Source organism: Bicyclus anynana, chromosome 13, assembly GCF_947172395.1.
Source record: "Bicyclus anynana chromosome 13, ilBicAnyn1.1, whole genome shotgun sequence".
NCBI lineage: Eukaryota > Metazoa > Arthropoda > Insecta > Lepidoptera > Nymphalidae > Bicyclus > Bicyclus anynana.
Window position 1 is genome coordinate 5551144 of NC_069095.1, and position 19773 is coordinate 5570916.

General features: G+C 37.6%; 1 protein-coding gene across 4 annotated transcripts in view; it reads right to left on the reverse strand.

Moving 5' to 3' along the window:
- LOC112046147 (proto-oncogene tyrosine-protein kinase ROS) overlaps positions 1 to 19773 on the reverse strand; it is a 54273-nt gene that overhangs the window by 20065 nt on the left and 14435 nt on the right. For all 4 annotated transcript variants that reach the window (XR_008251350.1, XR_008251351.1, XR_008251352.1 and 1 more), the window contains exons 3-17: positions 6056 to 6115; positions 5883 to 5973; positions 5384 to 5604; positions 4987 to 5229; positions 4113 to 4260; positions 3480 to 3599; positions 3065 to 3401; positions 2701 to 2910; positions 2158 to 2559; positions 1848 to 2081; positions 1559 to 1760; positions 1290 to 1479; positions 1068 to 1186; positions 699 to 894; positions 275 to 441 (exon numbers count right to left, since the gene is read on the reverse strand). Coding sequence is in view for 1 of the 4 variants with exons in the window: in XM_024082664.2 (XP_023938432.2) it covers positions 275 to 441; positions 699 to 894; positions 1068 to 1186; positions 1290 to 1479; positions 1559 to 1760; positions 1848 to 2081; positions 2158 to 2559; positions 2701 to 2910; positions 3065 to 3401; positions 3480 to 3599; positions 4113 to 4260; positions 4987 to 5229; positions 5384 to 5604; positions 5883 to 5973; positions 6056 to 6115 (2940 nt within the window). In the remaining 3 variants the exon portion in view is untranslated. The remainder of the gene's footprint in view (positions 1 to 274; positions 442 to 698; positions 895 to 1067; positions 1187 to 1289; positions 1480 to 1558; positions 1761 to 1847; positions 2082 to 2157; positions 2560 to 2700; positions 2911 to 3064; positions 3402 to 3479; positions 3600 to 4112; positions 4261 to 4986; positions 5230 to 5383; positions 5605 to 5882; positions 5974 to 6055; positions 6116 to 19773) is intronic.

A 19773-nucleotide genomic window follows, 5' to 3' on the forward strand; every position in this document is an offset into this window, starting at 1 on the left:
GAGGCGGGTAGCGATGATCTGAACTGATGAAATCCCGAAAATCTCTTTAGCAGTTTTTCAAGTTTTTTTCTCCGGGAAGCACCAGATTAAGAGAGATTGTGGATTATTATAATTATGGAAAATTAGTATAATTTATATACTAATTTTTACTTTCACACTTAAGAGAGGCCCCTGTAGTCCGAAGGCCTTGTATCATTGATACGGCTGATACAGCGGTAGCGACGCCCCTGTTCTGGTATCACCAAGAAGATGAATTCTTACAGCGATCTCTCACCTCAGTTTTATACTGTCCGTGGAAGTGCAAGCTGACGTCATAGTACACCCTGCTTGTGTTCAGGTTGACACGTTCAGCCGGCGCCCACGTCACATTGAACTTGTCCCATTCTCCTTTTACCGCAATGGACGAAGAGTTTATTGTTTCCGGAATAGCGATTATAGATTCTACAAAGGAAATTATGCAAAGAATTACTTTTACGTTAACACAGAAGTTTAATTTTTCACAGCTTCAAGAGACTGGTGTGTTTAATTTTAACTCTAACGGGTTCCCGAAGTATTGACAGATAGATAGCAAAATGGTTCTGGATTTTCCCCTCAATCCCCAAAAATTAATCAAAGGCTTAGGAAAGTAAGATTTATATTTTGGCAGACAATAAATCAACTAAATGCCGTTTCTGTGTCTTCATGAACAGTAAACATACCACTATCTTTATGCAATGTTGGATCCCTCACGGCAATAACTTGAACGCGAGGTATAAGTTCAGCAGTATATCTTCCAACCAGGTCTGATACTACTGCTCTAGAAGAATCCTGTACCCAAACCAGCCTTCCACTGAAGTAGCAAAGTGGTCCTAAAGTTCCTGTTCCTCCTAAGGGTGTTAATAAAGATCCAGATACCTGCAAATTCAATATTTATATGTAGAAACATAAGTCAGAAACTTTATACAAATAGCACTATAATTTGTTTTTACCTGGAAACTATCATTATACTTTACAGTGATCTCATGGTTAATTATTATGAAGTAAATGTAAATTGCTAATCATTTAGATTTTAGCAATTAGTTACTAACCTCGTTAATACCAGCTGATATTTGATCCGCTGTCTGTGCTCGATGCAATTCAGAACCGTCATAACTCCTGACCAACCAGTACAACCATTTATTTTCCAGGTCGGCAGTAAGTCCCATTACTAAAATGAATGTAATATCAAATGTGGAAAACGTGGATAATACTCGTAGATACGATTATTGTTAGTTATAGTATCATTTAATAAATACGAGAAAACTTTATACCTTGTTTACCACTAAATAATTGAGCAGGATAGTAAATAATTTTATTCTCTCCATTTAGTCTTGACGCTTCCACTGCATGGCCAGTGTTCCAATAAATGTATGCTTGCAAAGAGTCAATAGTGAGCTCCTTTGCTACTGTCACTATTGGAACTGGTTCACGATTACCACCATCGAAATTCGCCCTAGTGATCTAAAAAACATTTTTTTAGAATAATCCTTAGGTCCTATTATATTATTTGTATTTCATGTATACGATATTTAATACGTACCAATTGTTGTTTAGGATTTGACCAATACATTTTTTTCCCAACCCAATCTATAGCTAAACTTCCAACATTATCCATATTCGGCATATATCCCATTTCATGGGTCGTCGTGTTGTACCACATTACAGTGGAGGCGTTAGTGACCAAATATAGTTTGTCTCGGTACCAAGAAATATCAGTAATATACACCGTTTTCAGGAAAGCTCTGTGAAAAAGAAGATCGGGAATTTATAGTTATTTCTTACATCATAAGTAAACCTTAGATAGTTCTACTAGTATGTCTGACCCTTACCTGTGGATCAGAGTTTGCAAGTTATCTCCCGTCAAGTCAGTTTGCAGTAGACCACCAGGACCGGACCATAATAGGGTACTTTGAGAGGTAGTAGGAGAATACGTTAACGTTTTTCCCATAAATTCAGAAGACCACGGTCCTGATCCTGATTCTGTAACAGCTGCTACTCGAAAAATGTATTCAGTATCTGGTGACATATTTTCCACGATGTACATTGATTCTTTGATGTTTTCTCTATAAAATCAAATTGTATTAGTTAAAACATTGTACAATTTGAAATACTGCACATACTTTTAAAGCGGTTACTTACATTTTAAGAATATCCCCAGTTGAAGCTTTTGTTACTTGTAATTGAAATGTCCATTGCTGCCAAGCGCCGGTTCCCTGATGTCCTAAAAGATGTGGTGGCGACCACGAGACTTTGGCACGGTCTATTCCAATAATGCTTTGAACTCCTAAAGGAGGATTAACAGGAACTGGTATGGGTTGACAACTTCTCAATGCCACCAACACTTGTCTTGTAGCTATTGTCTTGGTGTTATATGCTAAGGGGTATTCATTGTGAAAATAACTGTCGCTTTGCGGGTGATATTCTTCTGTCAGCGTTTCACGGCCATTTGTCCAATAAAAAAGACCATTAGCGTAAGCTATAGACTTTGTTGAAAAAAACATTGGCGTTTGCGTATTGCTACGAAAGTCTGTTACTTCTCGTCTGAAATTAAAGACATTAAATCAAGTTTCAGTGTATAAAATATATCAATATAGGTAGTCACTCATGTTTTTTACTCCTCAGTTATGCAAGAAATAGTTAAATATTTTCTAAGATTGAATCTGATTAATAAAGAAAAATTACCCATCAAGAGAAACTGCAAGTACTGTGTTCTGCCTGAGATGTGCGACAAGTAGTCTGAAATCCGCATGGTCTACTGTGAAGGCTCCTAGATGAGCATCTCTCACAATCTGCTCTGGAGGAGCATCGTGTCTAACGCCGTTGGAAATGTTTGCTAGATCCAATCTGTACAAACCACCACGTTCTGCTCCACGTAGTGCCCAAAACAGATATCTACAGTGAAAAATAGGAAAAAAATTAAGCACAAAATATTTATCATCTGACGCTGATTTTTTAAAAACAGTAATTGTAATCATTAGGTGAATCTAGGACATTATTTTTATTTTAAATAGTTTGACTAAAACTGTAGCCTTAGAATAATACTTACCCATTGTAAGCGTCAACCTCAAAATGTATGGGACGCGAATTGAATCCTGACAAAGCAACAATTTTATTTTTTCCATCAAAATCACATCTCAATATTTCCCAACTTGAATATAAGCTGGTGTTCGGCCAATTTGTACCATCTTTAGTGTAATAAACTTCACCAAGTACGTATAGATGCTTATTTAGCCAATCAACGGACAAATCCAATGGTTTGTATGAAATATGCTCTGGTGTTAAAATAGGTTCAGAAGAACTCTTCTTCGTTAGGGAACTTCGGTAAACGTAACCATTTGAGACAGACACAAACAAAGAATCGCTGGAAAAGTCGAGACCAACACCTGAAAGTATTTAAAATAGTATTAATGCAAAATCTCTGTCGACTTTATAGGTTTTGCTAACGTTAAATGATGTCTTACCGGTAATGGTATGTTCAGTGCTATATAGTTCTATTGGATCAGATAACATATCGTTTGCAAGTGCAGCTAGAATATTATGGTCGCCTCCTACAATCAATACAGGCTGCTGACTTGGAACAGCTGCAACAATATATTTGGATGATACTCGTAACTGTTATTTCTTAGGATCTATGTAAATTATAAACACGCACGCTTGAAAGTATGCTAACTTTTCTGATAATGAAAAAAATAATTTGTTAATGAATGTTGAAACGATCTTTGATTTACTGAAACTTTTAGTAATTAAACAATCTTAACACATTACAAACTAACGTTTGTCTAATATTGCAGTGAAATAGTATCAATAAAAATAAATTTTTAGAATATTAACGTACATAATTCACCAAATAGTGGCAGTTTGATACTGTGACGACCGCGTTAACGTAAACGCGAATCTCTAGGGAAATTAAACAGCGCCATCTACTACTATGCACAACTGTTTCAATTTCATATAAATTCGCGTTTACGTTAACGCGATACTAACAATATGAAAATATAGTAAACTCCCACACTAGGCACACAGATAGTAGTAAGTCATTAGTATGATGAATGATTTATTTATCATGCAGTTGTTTTAAATGATTCATTGCTTACAGGTAGGTGAGGGTGGAGTTTTTATTCTTACGTAGGCTCTCGGGCCCTCTCCGACAGCGTTTCGCATTGCCACTGACACTTCGTATTCCCGAGCTGGTGCCAAGTTTTGGAACATGTAGAACAAAGTATTGTTTGACGCCGGCATATCCTATAACAAGACATAGCTTTCATAGCGTTATTAGATAGAGATGCAACTTCCTAAAAGTCGTCGTCGTCAACCCATATTCGGCTCACTGCTGAGCTCGAGTCTCCTCTCAGAATGGGGTCAGGCCAATAGTCCACCACGCTGGCCCAATGCGGATTGGCAGACTTCACACACGCAGGGAATTAAGATGATTCTCTGGTATGCAGGTTTCCTCACGATGTTTTCCTTCACCGATTGAGACACGTGATATTTAATTTCTTAAAATGCACACAACTGAAAAGTTGGAGGTGCATGCCTCGGACCGGATTCGAGCCCACACCCTCCGGAATCGGAGGCAGAGGTCATATCCACTGGGCTATCACGGCCTCGGGCTTTTCCTAAAAGTACCCTAACCTAAATCAATGCTTAACTAATGCTCATTGTAGAATAGAATTGTCTATTAATCTTATATTTTTCTATTTATATAAATATGCTGTTTCTAATTTTAAAATCTATCATCATCATTATCATCGTTGTCATCATAATCATCAACATCATCATAATCTGGTTTCCAACAAGAGAGACAATAAAACAGTTGCAACGTTGGTCTAAATTTGGCAAATCATTCAAATGAGATGGACATTTTACATAATTCAGTCGATAAGCTACCAAAATAAAACGTAGGTAACAACTTAGTCATCTAACAGTATATATGTGTAAATCAAAGTGAACTGACATTCACTGACTTACCTCCAAAGCATCGTTAGTGTTAGGCTGGGTATCCGCTAATCTGACCACATACGAAATAAGGGGTCCGTTGGGGAAGGGTCCTGGCTCCCAGGAGATAGCAACCCGGGTGGGGTCAGGCGCCGCGGCTCGCAATGCAGTCGGAGCTGAGCTAGGTTCCCCACTCTCGAGAGTTGATATCACTACTGATGGTGTTGAGTACACCGGCTCGCCGTTGTGCCCCGAAAGGAATATTGCCACTCGGAACTGCAATATATTTGATTTTTCATTAATACAGTATTATATGTACTCTTAGTGCTGATTTAAGGAAAGAAAGAAAGCACATGGATAGAAAAATGCACAAATGTTACGACAAAATGAATTTAAATTTATTACAGGAAAATTTTAGAGTCTCACTTACTCTATATTTTGTGTATGGCCTCAAATTTTCGACGTGGATTATTGATCTGTCGGAATGACTGGAGTTGGAATAGTACTGCCAGCTCCCAGGGAGCTCTTCGTAGCGCCATTGCAAGAGGTAGCTGAGGTTGGTGAGATTAGGAGCATCCCACACGAGAGATAGAGACGTGGCTGTGAGGCTATCTGCTACTAATGCTGGCGCAGGTGGTGTACCCAGAAGATCTAGAAAAAATTATTCGAGAGTAAAATTTAGGCTACTAAAAGCGGGTATCCAATCCTTGAAATGTCTGTATTGAAGCATATGCACTAGAAATATTTACACAGCTCGACAGCGGAGTGGATTGAAGATGTCCTCTTAGTTGGATTTGGATCAGAGATTTGATCAGCGTGTAATAAATATGCGAATTCAATAAGAATTTTTGGATCCATATTTTTTCACTCTCGGATCAGATGCATGCGTAACCATCCAAACAATCAAACTCCCAAAACAAAAAGCTTACCTCGAATCTTTTGCAAATACGTGTTAAGGGCTTCGTTGCATCCCATAACACAATACAACTCTCTTGATATGACAGTTTCAGACGTTACATTCTGCAATCGTAAGAATCCATTAAAATCTGAAAGCAATTGCCTAATGTAATTCATAATTCGAGTGACTAATTCAAAGACTTACGCAAACAGTTTGGCAGGAATTTTCCAGGCCTTCTAACCAAAGATTACAACCAAGACTGCACTGTAACAAACAAAAATAATTCGTAATATGAATGGTCGATTTGTATTTAACAGCCTATGAATATTAACACCTCCATAATCAAATTATGTAAATAAGTATCTACAACTAACACGATGACAAGATAAAGTCCATAAAAAATTACATTTAAGTAGTTATTAAATGGACCTTTATTCCCATTAGCTTTTATTAGTGGGATTATACCTACTAGAGTTTTATCAATTCGGTTTATTAGCTATTACTACTCTCCTTACCAAATTGAATTTTTATTGCCTAGTTTAGTTTTACTTTATTTTTATCTACTTAAAGAGATCCTTATAAAAATGCCTTATTTCTAGATCTCAATCAGACCTGTAGATTATATGAAATCGAGCTCCAAAAAAGTTGATGATAATGTAGAATAGAAAAAAAATTTATTTGATCAAGGATTTTTTGCTCATTAGTGGTAAAAAATTTGATCATTATATTAAGCTACTTATATAGTAAGTTATTTTCTGATGTAGTAACTGCCTTCTAAGCGTTATTCATGTTGGTTCATTTCACATGTAATTTTTGTTCAAGGGCTTGTAGTCTATTAGATAAAACATTGGTTTCGTAGCACTACGAGCTTAGAATGAAGTTACGAGTTACGACCGTATCTTCAACCTAAAAATTATTATTTTTTAATATTTCATTTGTTTTATATTTTGAGTGCAATAAAGTATTTCTTATTCTATAATCAAACCTCAAGTATACTTTTTTCAGTATCTATTTTTGCCGTTAATTAATCAAATATACAGTAATTTTCTCAGATTGGTTCTGTCCCGTCGACCCAACAGTCCAAGGTGCCAGTATCAACTGAGTACGCCAAAATGAGGGCAATGTATGTTGTGCATGTTTACAGGCCCTTGTAAACCGTTCGCGAGAGTGTTTCGCGTTGTTTACATCTCGACGTGCACATGTTTTGTTCATTTTGACTTTTAAACATTCTCAGACCAAAGACCACCATTACAACACTCTAGTGCTGCTTAAATTATTGCCGAAACAGCTAACTGTCTCAGGGTTCCACATTTTAGTAGAGTTCTTTTAATTTCATCAAGTCTGCATAGTGAAGACTTTATTTAGGACAATATACGTAGGTATACGAATTATAGAGCCTCAATACCTCAACGGTAAGAGCGGTCTATTGTCGTACCCACTCTTAATACAGTCTTTCCCGACTAGTTGGAGGGGAATGGGAATATTGGTCATATTTAAAAGAAATGGCACATAAAAGATGTAAAAGTTTCGAGTAGCTTGTAAAATATATTATTTTTTTGATTATTCATATCCTATAACATACATCATATAACCAACATTCGGTAAGCGTCTCTTTTGTACAATTTTCTATGTTCTCTGTAAAACACAAACACGCATGGTTGCCAGAACCACGACTACCGTCAAAGGCTTGTCAGTACAACTTACGACTACATACATCACAAGCTTTAAAGTCTTCTAAAAATACACAAACTATACCATTTTTTATCTGTCATTTTATTATTCGTATATATTTTTTTTAATTTTTGACGATGTTGATAAAATACAAAATATAAACACTATTAAACATTTGTACTATTAATCAACTGCGGGACATTTGAGTGCCCAAGCAAAAGTCAGGGCTCCAGAGTGAAGAACCTCCTCCCAATACGCGCAAACATTGTTATTATTTTCCATGGAAGCTTTGACCTTGAATTGTAACGAATATTTTTAAACGGAAATCTCACAAGGACTACAATGACATGGTGAATCGCTTTCGTAACGGATTTTCACGGTCGAGTAACGGCCTTTACGGACGGTGACTTGTAAAGCTCTGAGACGCAGGTGCCACTGCATTTCTTTACCGCACCCTTTCAAAGTACAATTAATATAACTTAAGTAAAATTTGTGTCGTATAAGCTTTTTCTACAAAATAGAAAATTTTCCTATTAAATAAAGCTGTGAATCAATTTATTTTCAATGAAAAAAGTGGCGAAAGTGGAAATGTTGGATGACGACTATGCATCAGAAAACGAAATTCTGTTTTACATATGTATAAGATTATTTTCAATTCTCTACACCAACTCATTTATTTTTTCTACTCGTCTTTATGTGCTTTCTCAGACACGTACAAGTAGGTGCCATTACATACTTCCCAGCTCTGGACTTCTACTGAGTATTTCAAGAAAAGAATAATCCAACATTAGACCGAGCCGAGACTTTAATGCGTAGCTTAGGTACCTATAACTTATAAGAATAATGCAGTTCAGATTTAGAGGTTGGGCACTTAAAGAGAATGAATGAGAGAAGACCGACAAAAGGGATAAGGCGAGGGTGATTGGAAATGTAGGAAAGGGAGGCCAAGGCGAACGTGCCTCGACCAAATGGAGGACGTTTCATAAAGAGTACCTTAAACCGACGATTTGATGGGGAGATATGCAAGGTTCGTAGCAAGTGTAGCAAGGACGGTCGTAATCCCTGCCTACCCCTAAAGGAATGGGGCGTGAATGTAGAAAAGTGGTGAGAAAATCAAATGAGTCGTGTCGCATTGCATGTATAAACATTATTCACTTAAAACAGAGTTCACCAAACTTTTTTGTGTCGTGCTTTCACCCCTTGCCTTGCCATGCTTTTTCTTGTTGAGTAGACCCCCTACTTACCTGATATTGATTTCCTGTACATTTCTAACTGTAGTGAAGTGTTAAAAACTTAAAATAAAAACACATGTTAATTTATACATTTATTAATAGAATTCAGATTAAAACTACTCAAAATCAAATTTTGTATCTGTTATGTTTAAAATAACATAAGCAATAAGTCAATATTTTTAGTGAGAAGGATAAACCTGATGCTTTAATAATAAAGATATAAGATAGTATGATGTAAGTAATTATCAGTGTTAAGATCCACCCACCCATTTTCATTTCATGGACCCCCAAATTTTTTTTCGCTGACGTAGACCCCTTACAGCTTGTCATAGACCCCTGGGGGTCGATATAGACCACATTAGGAACCACTGATTTAAAACCTTAAAAGAGTAACAGTCATCGAGGGCTATTTGTATCCACTCTACATATCTCTATCTACTGACTGTAATTATATGACAGACAGTGCCGACACAATAGCTGTACCTACGCGTAACAATTAGTGCGCGGATGAGTGTGCGCGATCTGTGCAGTTTGTTTGGGCTGTGTCATAATTACGGGTCGTGGCCTCGGACGCACAGCCATTGGAAACTGGGCCACTGGAATCAACGCGGCTACACGCGGAAATGTGGTTGAAGCTCAACCAATTAACTGGTCGTTAATCAGTGAGTTGCTTGTGTGATCAGTTTGCATCGCTACACAGTAGGGAACCTGGGCCTTGCTAAAGGCAAAATGGATAACGAGACCTCAGGGTACACAGAGAATTTTAGGATATATGGAGAGCACGCTACTAGAGTTTCGGGACCCAGGGGCCTGCAGCCATCTTGCACGTCGATTCTCTTTCTACAAACGCTTCGAAAACTTGATCACGTGACGTGTTAGCAAATGTCATTTCCGTACGTTTTTAATTTGCGAAGCGTTTGCGTTTGCACTCCATATATGCTAAAATGCTATGACTACCCTGAGGACTCATTGTCCATTTTGTACAATTTGTTACTTAAGTACTTAATAGTGCCTACCCTAGTTAAAGAACCTTGCACGCGCCGCAACTGTTTTTTTTATTTAGAGTAAGTGATCCAGCCTTTCAAACCGGTAGAGTCATCAAGAACAATCAAACATATAGTATCAAAAGTCTTGTAAACTACATCTATTTTAAATAAACGGAGAATTTTGCAATTCATTTTAATCCGAGTTTCAGAGACAAGATCAACTTAATTTAGAATTTCTATTAACACTTTAACTTCAATAAACACATTATTAGATACCTATAAATAATAAAAGAATTGTAATTCTTTTTCAATTAAAGACTTGTCCAAAATGATACGCTGCTATGACGGCTTTAACAGGACCTTTCCGTCCCTTCTGACCCTCCCTGTCACAACTCTCCGCCCATGTTGTTCTTCATATAATTCACAGAGTAGTGATATAGTAGGTATCTATTAATGTAATTCGTTCAAAGTTTTGCTTTTAAGCACAATTTTTGATTAACGTAATGTAATGTGCTTCATAAAAATCAGATATCATAAAAATCCAACTTACGGATATGCCGGTTCATTATGTTTTTATTATTTTATATCTACCCTCATTTATTGAAATTTAAGCGAGGAACAGACATTCTTAATAATTAATTGGAGATGACTATTTACCGCAGTTTTTTATTGCTTCAAGATGAATTCGTATGCTAAGCATTGTTTATAGAAGAAGAATCGTTTCGACGAACTGATCTGAAATGATGAACCGTCTGAGCTAACCGTACAAGTTTACCCATACTCTGACGATTTCTACGCAGCATTTTACCGGAACAACCGTCGTCATCATCATCATCATTATCAGCCGATGGACGTCCACTGTAGGACACAAGCTATTTGCATGAACTTCCAAACACAACGACCTCGAGCCGCCAGCATCCAGCGGCTCCCCATTCTAACACCTTGGGACCCCAACGGCCATCGGCTCTTCGAACTATGTGGCCTGCCCATTGCCACTTCAGCTTCGCGACATGCTAAGTCAGTGACTTTGGTTCGTCTGCGGATCTCCTCAATTCTAATTCGATCACGCAGAGAAACTCCAAGCATAACTCGTGCCATCGCCCGCTGAATGACTATGAGCCTTTTAAAACGACCGTTAAGGTGGTAGGTATAAACTAGCCCCGGCCGATGTCTGCCACACAGACCATATGTGAGCCAATTTAGAAATTATAAAATCCTAAACTGTCCCGAGCTGGTAATCGACCCAAGATCAGGACCTCCCTGTTGGGAACCACAGCACTATCCACTGCCCTAGAGAGGTCGTCAAAAAATAATAATTAAAAAGTGTAGTTAGTCAAAAAACCCTTAAAAAATGTTAAAGCCGGATAAAAATTAAAGTTTATTATTTTGGCATATGCGTTTGCATTCTTGCTGCTCATCAAATTTAAATGATCTTTGGTGTTCTCAATTTGGTGGTTTTGATGGCGTAAACCATCGACAGTTCTCCGTCCTGCTCCGTTGAGCAATGCAAAAAATGCATTTTTTTTCATGAAGCAATTGAGCACCTATGTCAGTTGGGAATAGCTACGAGTAAGTCGCAAGTCGGAAACATTTTGTTATTGAAATTAACACCTCATCATAAATCAATTACATCGAAAACAAAAAGTCGCGTGCTCTCATTTTAAAAACTATTGTAGTAGAGTGGATAACACTTAAGCTAATAAAGCTAAGTAAATTAGTGTCTAATTAGCCTGCATCCTGTCTCGTGCCCTAATAATAACAAAACAATAGTTGCTCCCTTTGGAGTCATTAAAATTGTCGCTCCACTTAATTGCTGGAGCGATTTCGGAAACGCTCTCGGAAGTCCAATTGGGAGCGCGCTGGGCTGTGCACGCCGGATGTAGGGACTGTGAAAGCACTTCGCCTAGTTTGTTTATTAATTATGATGTTAAAACTTATCTTGATTGGTCGTAATGTGTTTGTTTTTGGTTTTAAATTTTAATAAACAAACGGTTAAAACATCGTAGGTACATTAGTAACCTTAAAGCAAGATGAAAGTTCACTGCATAACCTAACTTAAGTTGGGATTTGGAAAATCACAAAACCTTTGAATTTTTGTAACTACCGCGTTTTGGAACGTTTTGTTTATTTTTTTTATACATTAAAGGCTATTGCTTGGTAAATAGTAGTAACCTGCAGTCTACGATGAAACGCGCTTTGATGCAAAAGGAAAAGCGGAAGCTATGAAAGGGCTTTTTCCATGTCTTAGCTATCTATCTTTTTTCCAGTTCAACTATCAATTTTGTTTAAACATGACCCTATAACGTGTCTTGGCGGTACGAATGAGGAACAAACAACCTATAGTTACGTTTTATTTTGCGTCCGAAGATATTTATCTATTTTCCAACTCAATTGTTCTATTTGTAAAACATAGCACTTCACAGTCCAAATAAGACATATTTCGATGTAAACTGTAAATCATACAAGTTTTATCATATGGTTTGCACACAATTCATAATAGGTTTCTTGCGAGTGCCTATATACATTATCTTTGTCATAGTAAAGAGGAAACGCTTTTGTAGGTTTTCTAATTTCTGTCAAAACAAAAATCTCGGTATCGTTATGTTTTCTAACATAAACATGATTATTATTAAGATATTATTCACATGTTATGAATATTACCAATGATAATTTTATGCTATAGATAGGTTATGTGCCTACAAAATCACCGCAAAAAGTGATCCGAATTAGCTACACCACTGTGCGCACCCATGCCCAATTTTGTCTTTAATTATATATTTATGTATATATAGTTTTTACACTTCCTGAACACACAACTTGACATTGTAGACGATATTTAGGAATTATTTGTTTAAATAACGTTCGTTGGTTATTAAGCAACTAAATGAAATTAAGACAATTTATACTCACTTGTCCGCCACAGTTTTGATGCGCTAGTGCCGTATCTCTAGTTTAAAATATCATTGAATATTACTAATTTCAAAGAATAATTTGACGAAACGCAATGAATAGTAAACGTTAGGTACTTATATAATTTATGTAGATACGAAGATCGCCTTTTAACCCTGACAATTCCAAGATTTTATGTTCTTTGATTGTAAATTTTAGTTTACTTACTCGGTTTATTATCATTTAATTGATAGATAAATACGTAACTTGGCGCCATTGGATAAGTGGATGTTGCTGTTTTTCTAAGTCGACTCGTTACTAACCTCAGATAAACTTTAAGATAATCAGTAATTGGTAACCCAGATTTAATTTATTTCACGAGACGATCATCTACATTTACATTGGGAAACGCGTGTAAGAAGTCATAAACATTGGCCGTAAACTTTACTGTAGTTATACATATAAAGTTATAGGATTGTAATACTACATTCCGTAGGTATATTCTTATCTTTAAAATGCTAAGAAGCTTTGTTTAGCTAAAGTCAAACGCTTTCAAAACTTGAAAAATCTACTCAAAATTTACACGATTTACCCAGAAATCGGAGCAGCTTTATGAAATGTTGGCTCTACAACGATACGTAGTCAAAATTACTTCGCATTAGACATGAATTTTTCAGTTTTTCGCGGATGATATTGCATTATGTATAACTAACTCAGCAAAGTAACGGCTTCCATTCAACTATACTTCTATACTAATATTATAAAGAGGAAAACTTTGTTTGTATGTTTGTTTGTTTGTAATGAATAGGCTCAAAAACTACTGGACCGATTTTAAAAATTCTTTCACTACTCGAAAGCTACATTATCCACAAGTAACATAGGCTAAATTTTATTTTGGAAAAAAATAGGGTTCCGTAGGATATTTGGATTTTTTGGACACAAGGTGTAAAAAATCAACTAGAAAAGTAACTTATTTTGCGTACGCTGCCTAAACTATAAAAGATAGAATCATTAAATGTTCTAATTAATTGTAGATCTTATAAATATCTACAAAAAAGGGTAGGGTTAGGGTAGGTAGGAATAGGGTAGGGGTAGTTGAAAGTTTACATTGAGTCGCGCGGACGAAGTCGCGGGCGTCCGCTAGTGAATAATAAAAATAGACATTTTCTTTTCAATAATAAACCGTGTTGTTTATATAATAAGTCAAAAGGTCTAACCATTTAAAAATATTTAACAGATTCAAAATACGTGCACAGGTCACGCGCGGGCCCACGCCAAACGGTTGACTCCGGCAATTGGATAATGTTGGGGCAAATTGGGACCCACCGGCGGCTTCCCGTTGCGTTCGAGAGCTCTCTGTTGTCTGTTCTAGTATACTTGCTGGCCTCTACCAGCCGAGCGCGTTCATTCATGCGATTGCCATTTCATTTCACCGAAATTATTGGGGCTCTAATCTATGTAGCTTCAGATCATAAGGTTTTAGGTTTTATTCCTGGAACGGGCTATGTTTTGAGGTATTCTTTTTTACACATTCTTAATGGCAGTTTGGAATTGGATAGTGATGTTACACTCATTTTGGAGAGCACGTTGAAACGTCAGATCCTTAATCATCGTAATCATCATCGTAGGTTTAATTTTATGTTTTCGACTAATTATTATCACCGTCTTCTGGTAACATTACTGACATTTAAGAGTTCTTGCAAGCCCTACTGGAAATAAATTAATTTTGACTTTGACTTTAGCGTGAATGTTGGGGAAAATTGAGACCCATCGGCAGCGTCCCGTTGCGTTCGACAAGTCTCTGTTGTCTGTTCTAGTATACTCGCTGGCCTCTACCAGCCGAGCGCGTTCATTCATGCGATTGCCATTTCATTTCACCGAAATTATTGGGGGTCTAATCTATGTAGCTTCAGATCATAAGGTTTTAGGTTTTAATCCTGGAACGCGCTATGTTTTGAGGTATTCTTTTTTAGACATTCTTAATGACAGTCTGGATTTGGAAAGTGATGTTACACTCATGTTGGAGAGCACGTTGAAACGTTAGATCCTTAATCATCGTAGGTTTAATTTTAAGTTTTCGACTAATTATTATCACCATTTTCTGGTGACATTACTGACGTTTCAAAAGAGCTTGCAAACCCTAATGGAAATAAATGAATTTTGGGGCAAATTGGGACCCATCGGCGTCTTTCCGTTGCGTTCGACAGGCCTTTACCAGCCAACCGCGTTCATTCATGAATGGGAATTATCATCTGCCTATTCTGCCTATACAAAGAGGTCGGCACCTTTAGCCATGTAGCAAACGCTAATGCTGTAGAAGACTAATAAATGTGTGGGAATGATATGTACGATCGATAGGCTTGATCACGTAATCCATCGATAATGAATGTCATTACATTATATTTAGTTTTCCCATCCATTAGCGATTGTAGAAATAGAAACAGAATCGATATGTAATGTGGCTACAGGAGTTGTGTAGTTGTGTAGAGGAGTATTGTAGTGGGCCATTCAAATGGACATTCAAATGATGAATGAGCTAAAATTAGTTTTAAATGAAATAATTGAACACTTACAGGTAGAAATATTGGTACATCGTATAGTTAGCGATGTGCACTGTTTTATAAACGGTATAGGTACTCGTATGTATAGATGTAGGTACTCGTAGTTTGCATCTCGCATGATGTTAAACGGATATAATCTTTTGTGTCATTATTGTTGGGCTCGGAGTTTAACACAATGATTATGCCCTGTACCAAGTGGAGAATTATTCTATTTTTATTCATGCAGTCGCCGCCGAGAGTCCAATAAATGGACAATAAATCAAAACACTCCATGGTTGAGTGCACTCGCGACAATTTTGCTCGGCGGATGGACGCGGTTTAGGAACCGCCGCAGACTATAATAATAAAAGAGCTCACGATGTAAAAGGGTTAAATAATTTTTTTAGCGTCCGACTTCCATCACAAATATGTACCCACTAAACTAAAAAGCGAAAAATAATTTGATCAGTTGATCATTGACATATTCTGATCAGTATGAAGGCGGTGCCAAACCAGTGATGTATTAATTCAAGCCGTTTAAATCACAAAGATTTAGGTTTTATGGACAGTGCTTTCTTGTGGCTATTTCACAAAATGCTTTCTTTCACTTTCAATATTTCAAAAACACACCGTCGGTTTCAGTCGGTTATTTTTTTTTACTACTTTTTTCCTGTGTAAATCCATTAAACATATGCAACTACACAGGCCATTTAAGGTCTTTATCAATAGCACGACTTCACCAAATTGTGCTTTTCGTAAATAGGCTAGTTACTCAAATCACTTTTAGTGTGCCTATAAAATTTGAAGTTTTCTCTCGATTTCTGGATCCCATCATCAAATCCTGACATGATAATAATGGAACCACTCTGAACCTTTACAAACAAAAAGATTTTTTTAAATCGGTTTACCATTTGATGAACGTACATGAAAAAAACTAAACATTTTAACGGACTTTCAAAAAGCTCTTCCTTTTTGAAAGTCCGTTAAAAATTGGATAATTCTTTCACCAATACATGTTCGTACTGATTCCTCAGGGTAAGCAGTGCATTTTTGCATATAAACCACTGCCTGCTCTATTTGGTCTATGAAGCACTACACATCTTTGATGGGGGTATAAACTACAGACTACAGAGTATAGAACTATAGAGTAAAGAGTGTGTACGCTGTGCGCTGAATGAACGCAATGCACTGCGTGCGACGGGGAACGCTCTACCTAATGAGGAAATAAGAATTAGCGGGCGACGAAACTGAATGCACTTCTTGTGGACATAACTAGTGATGAACTTTTGTTATTACTATATTATGATTATTTTAACTATTTACGGGACTATGGGCCTTATTAGAAGGTTCAAAGTCACTCAGCGGGCGATGGAGCGAGCTATGTTTAGAGTTTCTCTGCGTAATCGAATCAGGTATGAGGAGATCCGCAGACGAACCAAAGTCACTGACATAGCTCAGCGAGTCGCGAAGCTGAAGTGGCAATGGGCGGGCCACATAGTTCAAAGAGCCGATAGACGTTGGGGTCCCAAGGTGCTGGAATAGCTTCCCCGCACTGGAAAACGCAGTGTTGGACGACCCCACACTAGGTAGACCGAGGATATCAAGCGGGTTGCAGGGAGCCGCTGGATGCTGGTCGCTCGAGATCGTTGTGCTTGGAGGTCCATGCAAGAGGCCTATGTCCAGCAGTGGACGTCTATCGGCTGATAAGGTAAGGCAAGGTAACTTGTTACGTCAATGTACATGATGCGCAAGACTTGAGGCTGAATAATGTATCGCGATGGAAAAAATGCCAGTAAGCGCAGTGTAGGACGCCCTCCAGCTAGATGGTCCGGCGAAACCAAGAAGTGTGGGAAGTGGCTGGGAAAGAAGGCGAGGATCGTGAGTGCTGGCGCGCTCTCCTAGGCCTATGTCCAGCAGTGGACGGATACAGGATGTTGGTTGATTGATTGATGGAAAATGCTACGAGGAATGGAACGCAGTATTCTAAATAATTAAATAACACTAAAATAAGATCTGAGATAGATACCATAGATGCCTAACACATAGTTGAGTTGAAGTGGAAATGGCTGGGTATATAGCCCGATTCGAAGACCGTAGACACAAACCAGTGACAAAAACAAATAAGTATCACGTGTCTCAAACGGTGAAGGAGAAACATCGTAAGGAAATCTGCATACCTGAGAATTTTCTTAATTCTCTTTGTCTGTGAAGTCTGCCAATCCGCATTGGGCCAGCGTGGTGGACTATTATCCTAACCCCTCTCATTATGCGAGGAGACTGATGATTCTAAATGGGGCAATAATATAAAAAAATTGCCACACATCGCCCACAATGGCTACTGATTGTAAAAGATGGATTTTTTTCCATCTTTAGCAATCTGTAGCTTTTACCTGAGGCGGTTTCAGTAAAAATAATTTATTAAATACACCTTACCTACATATGTATTTCTTATAAATAAAAGTTTATAACAGTTAAACTGGAAACGCTTTTTGTTTCTTTATCTTCTGATTGGCATATCCAATCTTCACCGCACACGTAGAAGTCTCCATAAGTCAGTTTTCTATTTAAGGATATATGCAGGTTTCCTCACGATGTTTTCGTTCACCGTTTGAGACACGTGATATTTAATTTCTTTCTGAGTGTGTGAAGTCTGCCAATCCGCATTGGCCCATCGTGTTAGACTATTGGCCTAACTCCTCTCATTCTGAGAGGAGACTCGAGCTCAGCAGTGAACCGAATATGGGTTGATATCGATCGATATACCTAATACCCATGAAGCGTTCCAAAAAATGATTAAGTGATTAGCAATTCTCTAGAGGACGAAATCGCGGGCGACCGCTAGTAGGTACCGTAATAAAAGTACAACTCGCTTTCGTAATTATATGTCTCCTTTAAAAAATTAACTGCATTAATGTTCTTAAAATAGCCACCAGGAAATACCAAAAGCGTTTGTCTCTGTTACCATTTAAAGCTCGCCAGAAGTAGGTGCGCTAATGGATATACAAGTGAGTCTAGGAATTAAGACGTCTGGAAATCTAATAACGAAAGATAACTGTGCTGTTGTACTTGGCAGAATTTAAACAAAATAAATGAACAGACATATGTCGCAATTCTCAAGTACTTAAGGTTGTTAATTCGTAAGGAGCATCTTTAATTTATTAATAGTAAGAGAGGGAAACATTCCTTCTGCTAATTATTATTTATTGTTTTAACAAAAAATTTATACCTACCGGTCAAATGAGGTATTTTTTTGGCAGATTTATATTTCTGTTTTGTAGAAACAAACTTTCAAGAGCGAAACGAACTGTCACTCGCACCATGCTACAGCGCACGAACTGTAACTTCCCTACTCCGGTCGTAATCCGTTGCCGTTTATCAACTGCCACTTGGGCTAGTTGCTAGGGCTTGAGAACCGTGATAGCTCAGTAGATATGACCTTTGCCTCCGATTCCGGAGGGTGTGGGTTCGAATCCGGTCTGGGGCATGCCTCCAACTTTTCAGTCAATATATCACGTGTCTCAAAACGGTGAAGGAAACATCGTGAGGAAACCTGCATGCCAGAGAACTTTCTGAATTATCTGCGTGTGTGAAGTGTGCCAAACCGAATTGGGCTAGCATGGTGGACTATTGGCCTAACCCCTCTCATTCTGAGGAAGACTCGGGCTCAGCAGTGAGCCGAATATGGGTTGATAATGATGATGATGATGACTTGGGCTAACTACCAGACAAACGAGGCAGTTGTAAAAAAAATATAATTTTCTTTAAAATGATAGTATAAACAGCAAAATAAACTTAAATACTGTTACTAGCTAAAACAGTGATGTCATAAAGCGCTTGAAATCTTTAAAACGAAAACAAATAAAGCTAATTAGTGAGTATTGCCCAACGAAAGGACCGAGAGTCCGAGACATCTTCATATTATCGCATGCTTCAATTAGTCGACCAATTGCTGGCATAGCAGCCACGATAAAGCAGAGATACTTCACGCTCGCTCGGAGAAAGTTCTCGTGTGAAAACCGAGATGAAATTCACGTAATATTATGAATATTTTTTTTTATTTTACATAAGCATTTAGTCGACCCCCCACTAGGTGGACCGAAGACATCAAGCGGGTTGCAGAGAGCTGCTGGATGCTGGTGGCTCGAGACCGTTTTGTTTGAAAGTCCATGCAAGAGGCCTATGTCCAGCAGTGGACTTCCATCGGCTGACAATGATGATGATGATGATGAAGCATTAAGCCCTCATTCGCACTAGATTTTTTTTAATGGACGTTAAAAACCGTTCAAATATAGTATGAAGTTAAATGAAGGTCTATTTCCATAGCCCAAAATTGAAAATGCAACACTGCTCGAAAAGCGTCGAGTTTTAAAAACGCTGCCGTGTGAACTTACTTTGATGTACTTGGAAATGCGTTTGTTGTATTTGAACGCTTTTTAACGTCCGTTAAAAAAACTCTCATGCGAATGAGGACTAACTAAAACTATCCAGACTAATTATTAATAGTACCTTTGTTTAGCCAAATAATCTTTTACTATTTTGTACAAAATTAATATTTCTTATTTTCAGTAATACGTAGCAGTACCTATAATTGATTTGGATTTTAT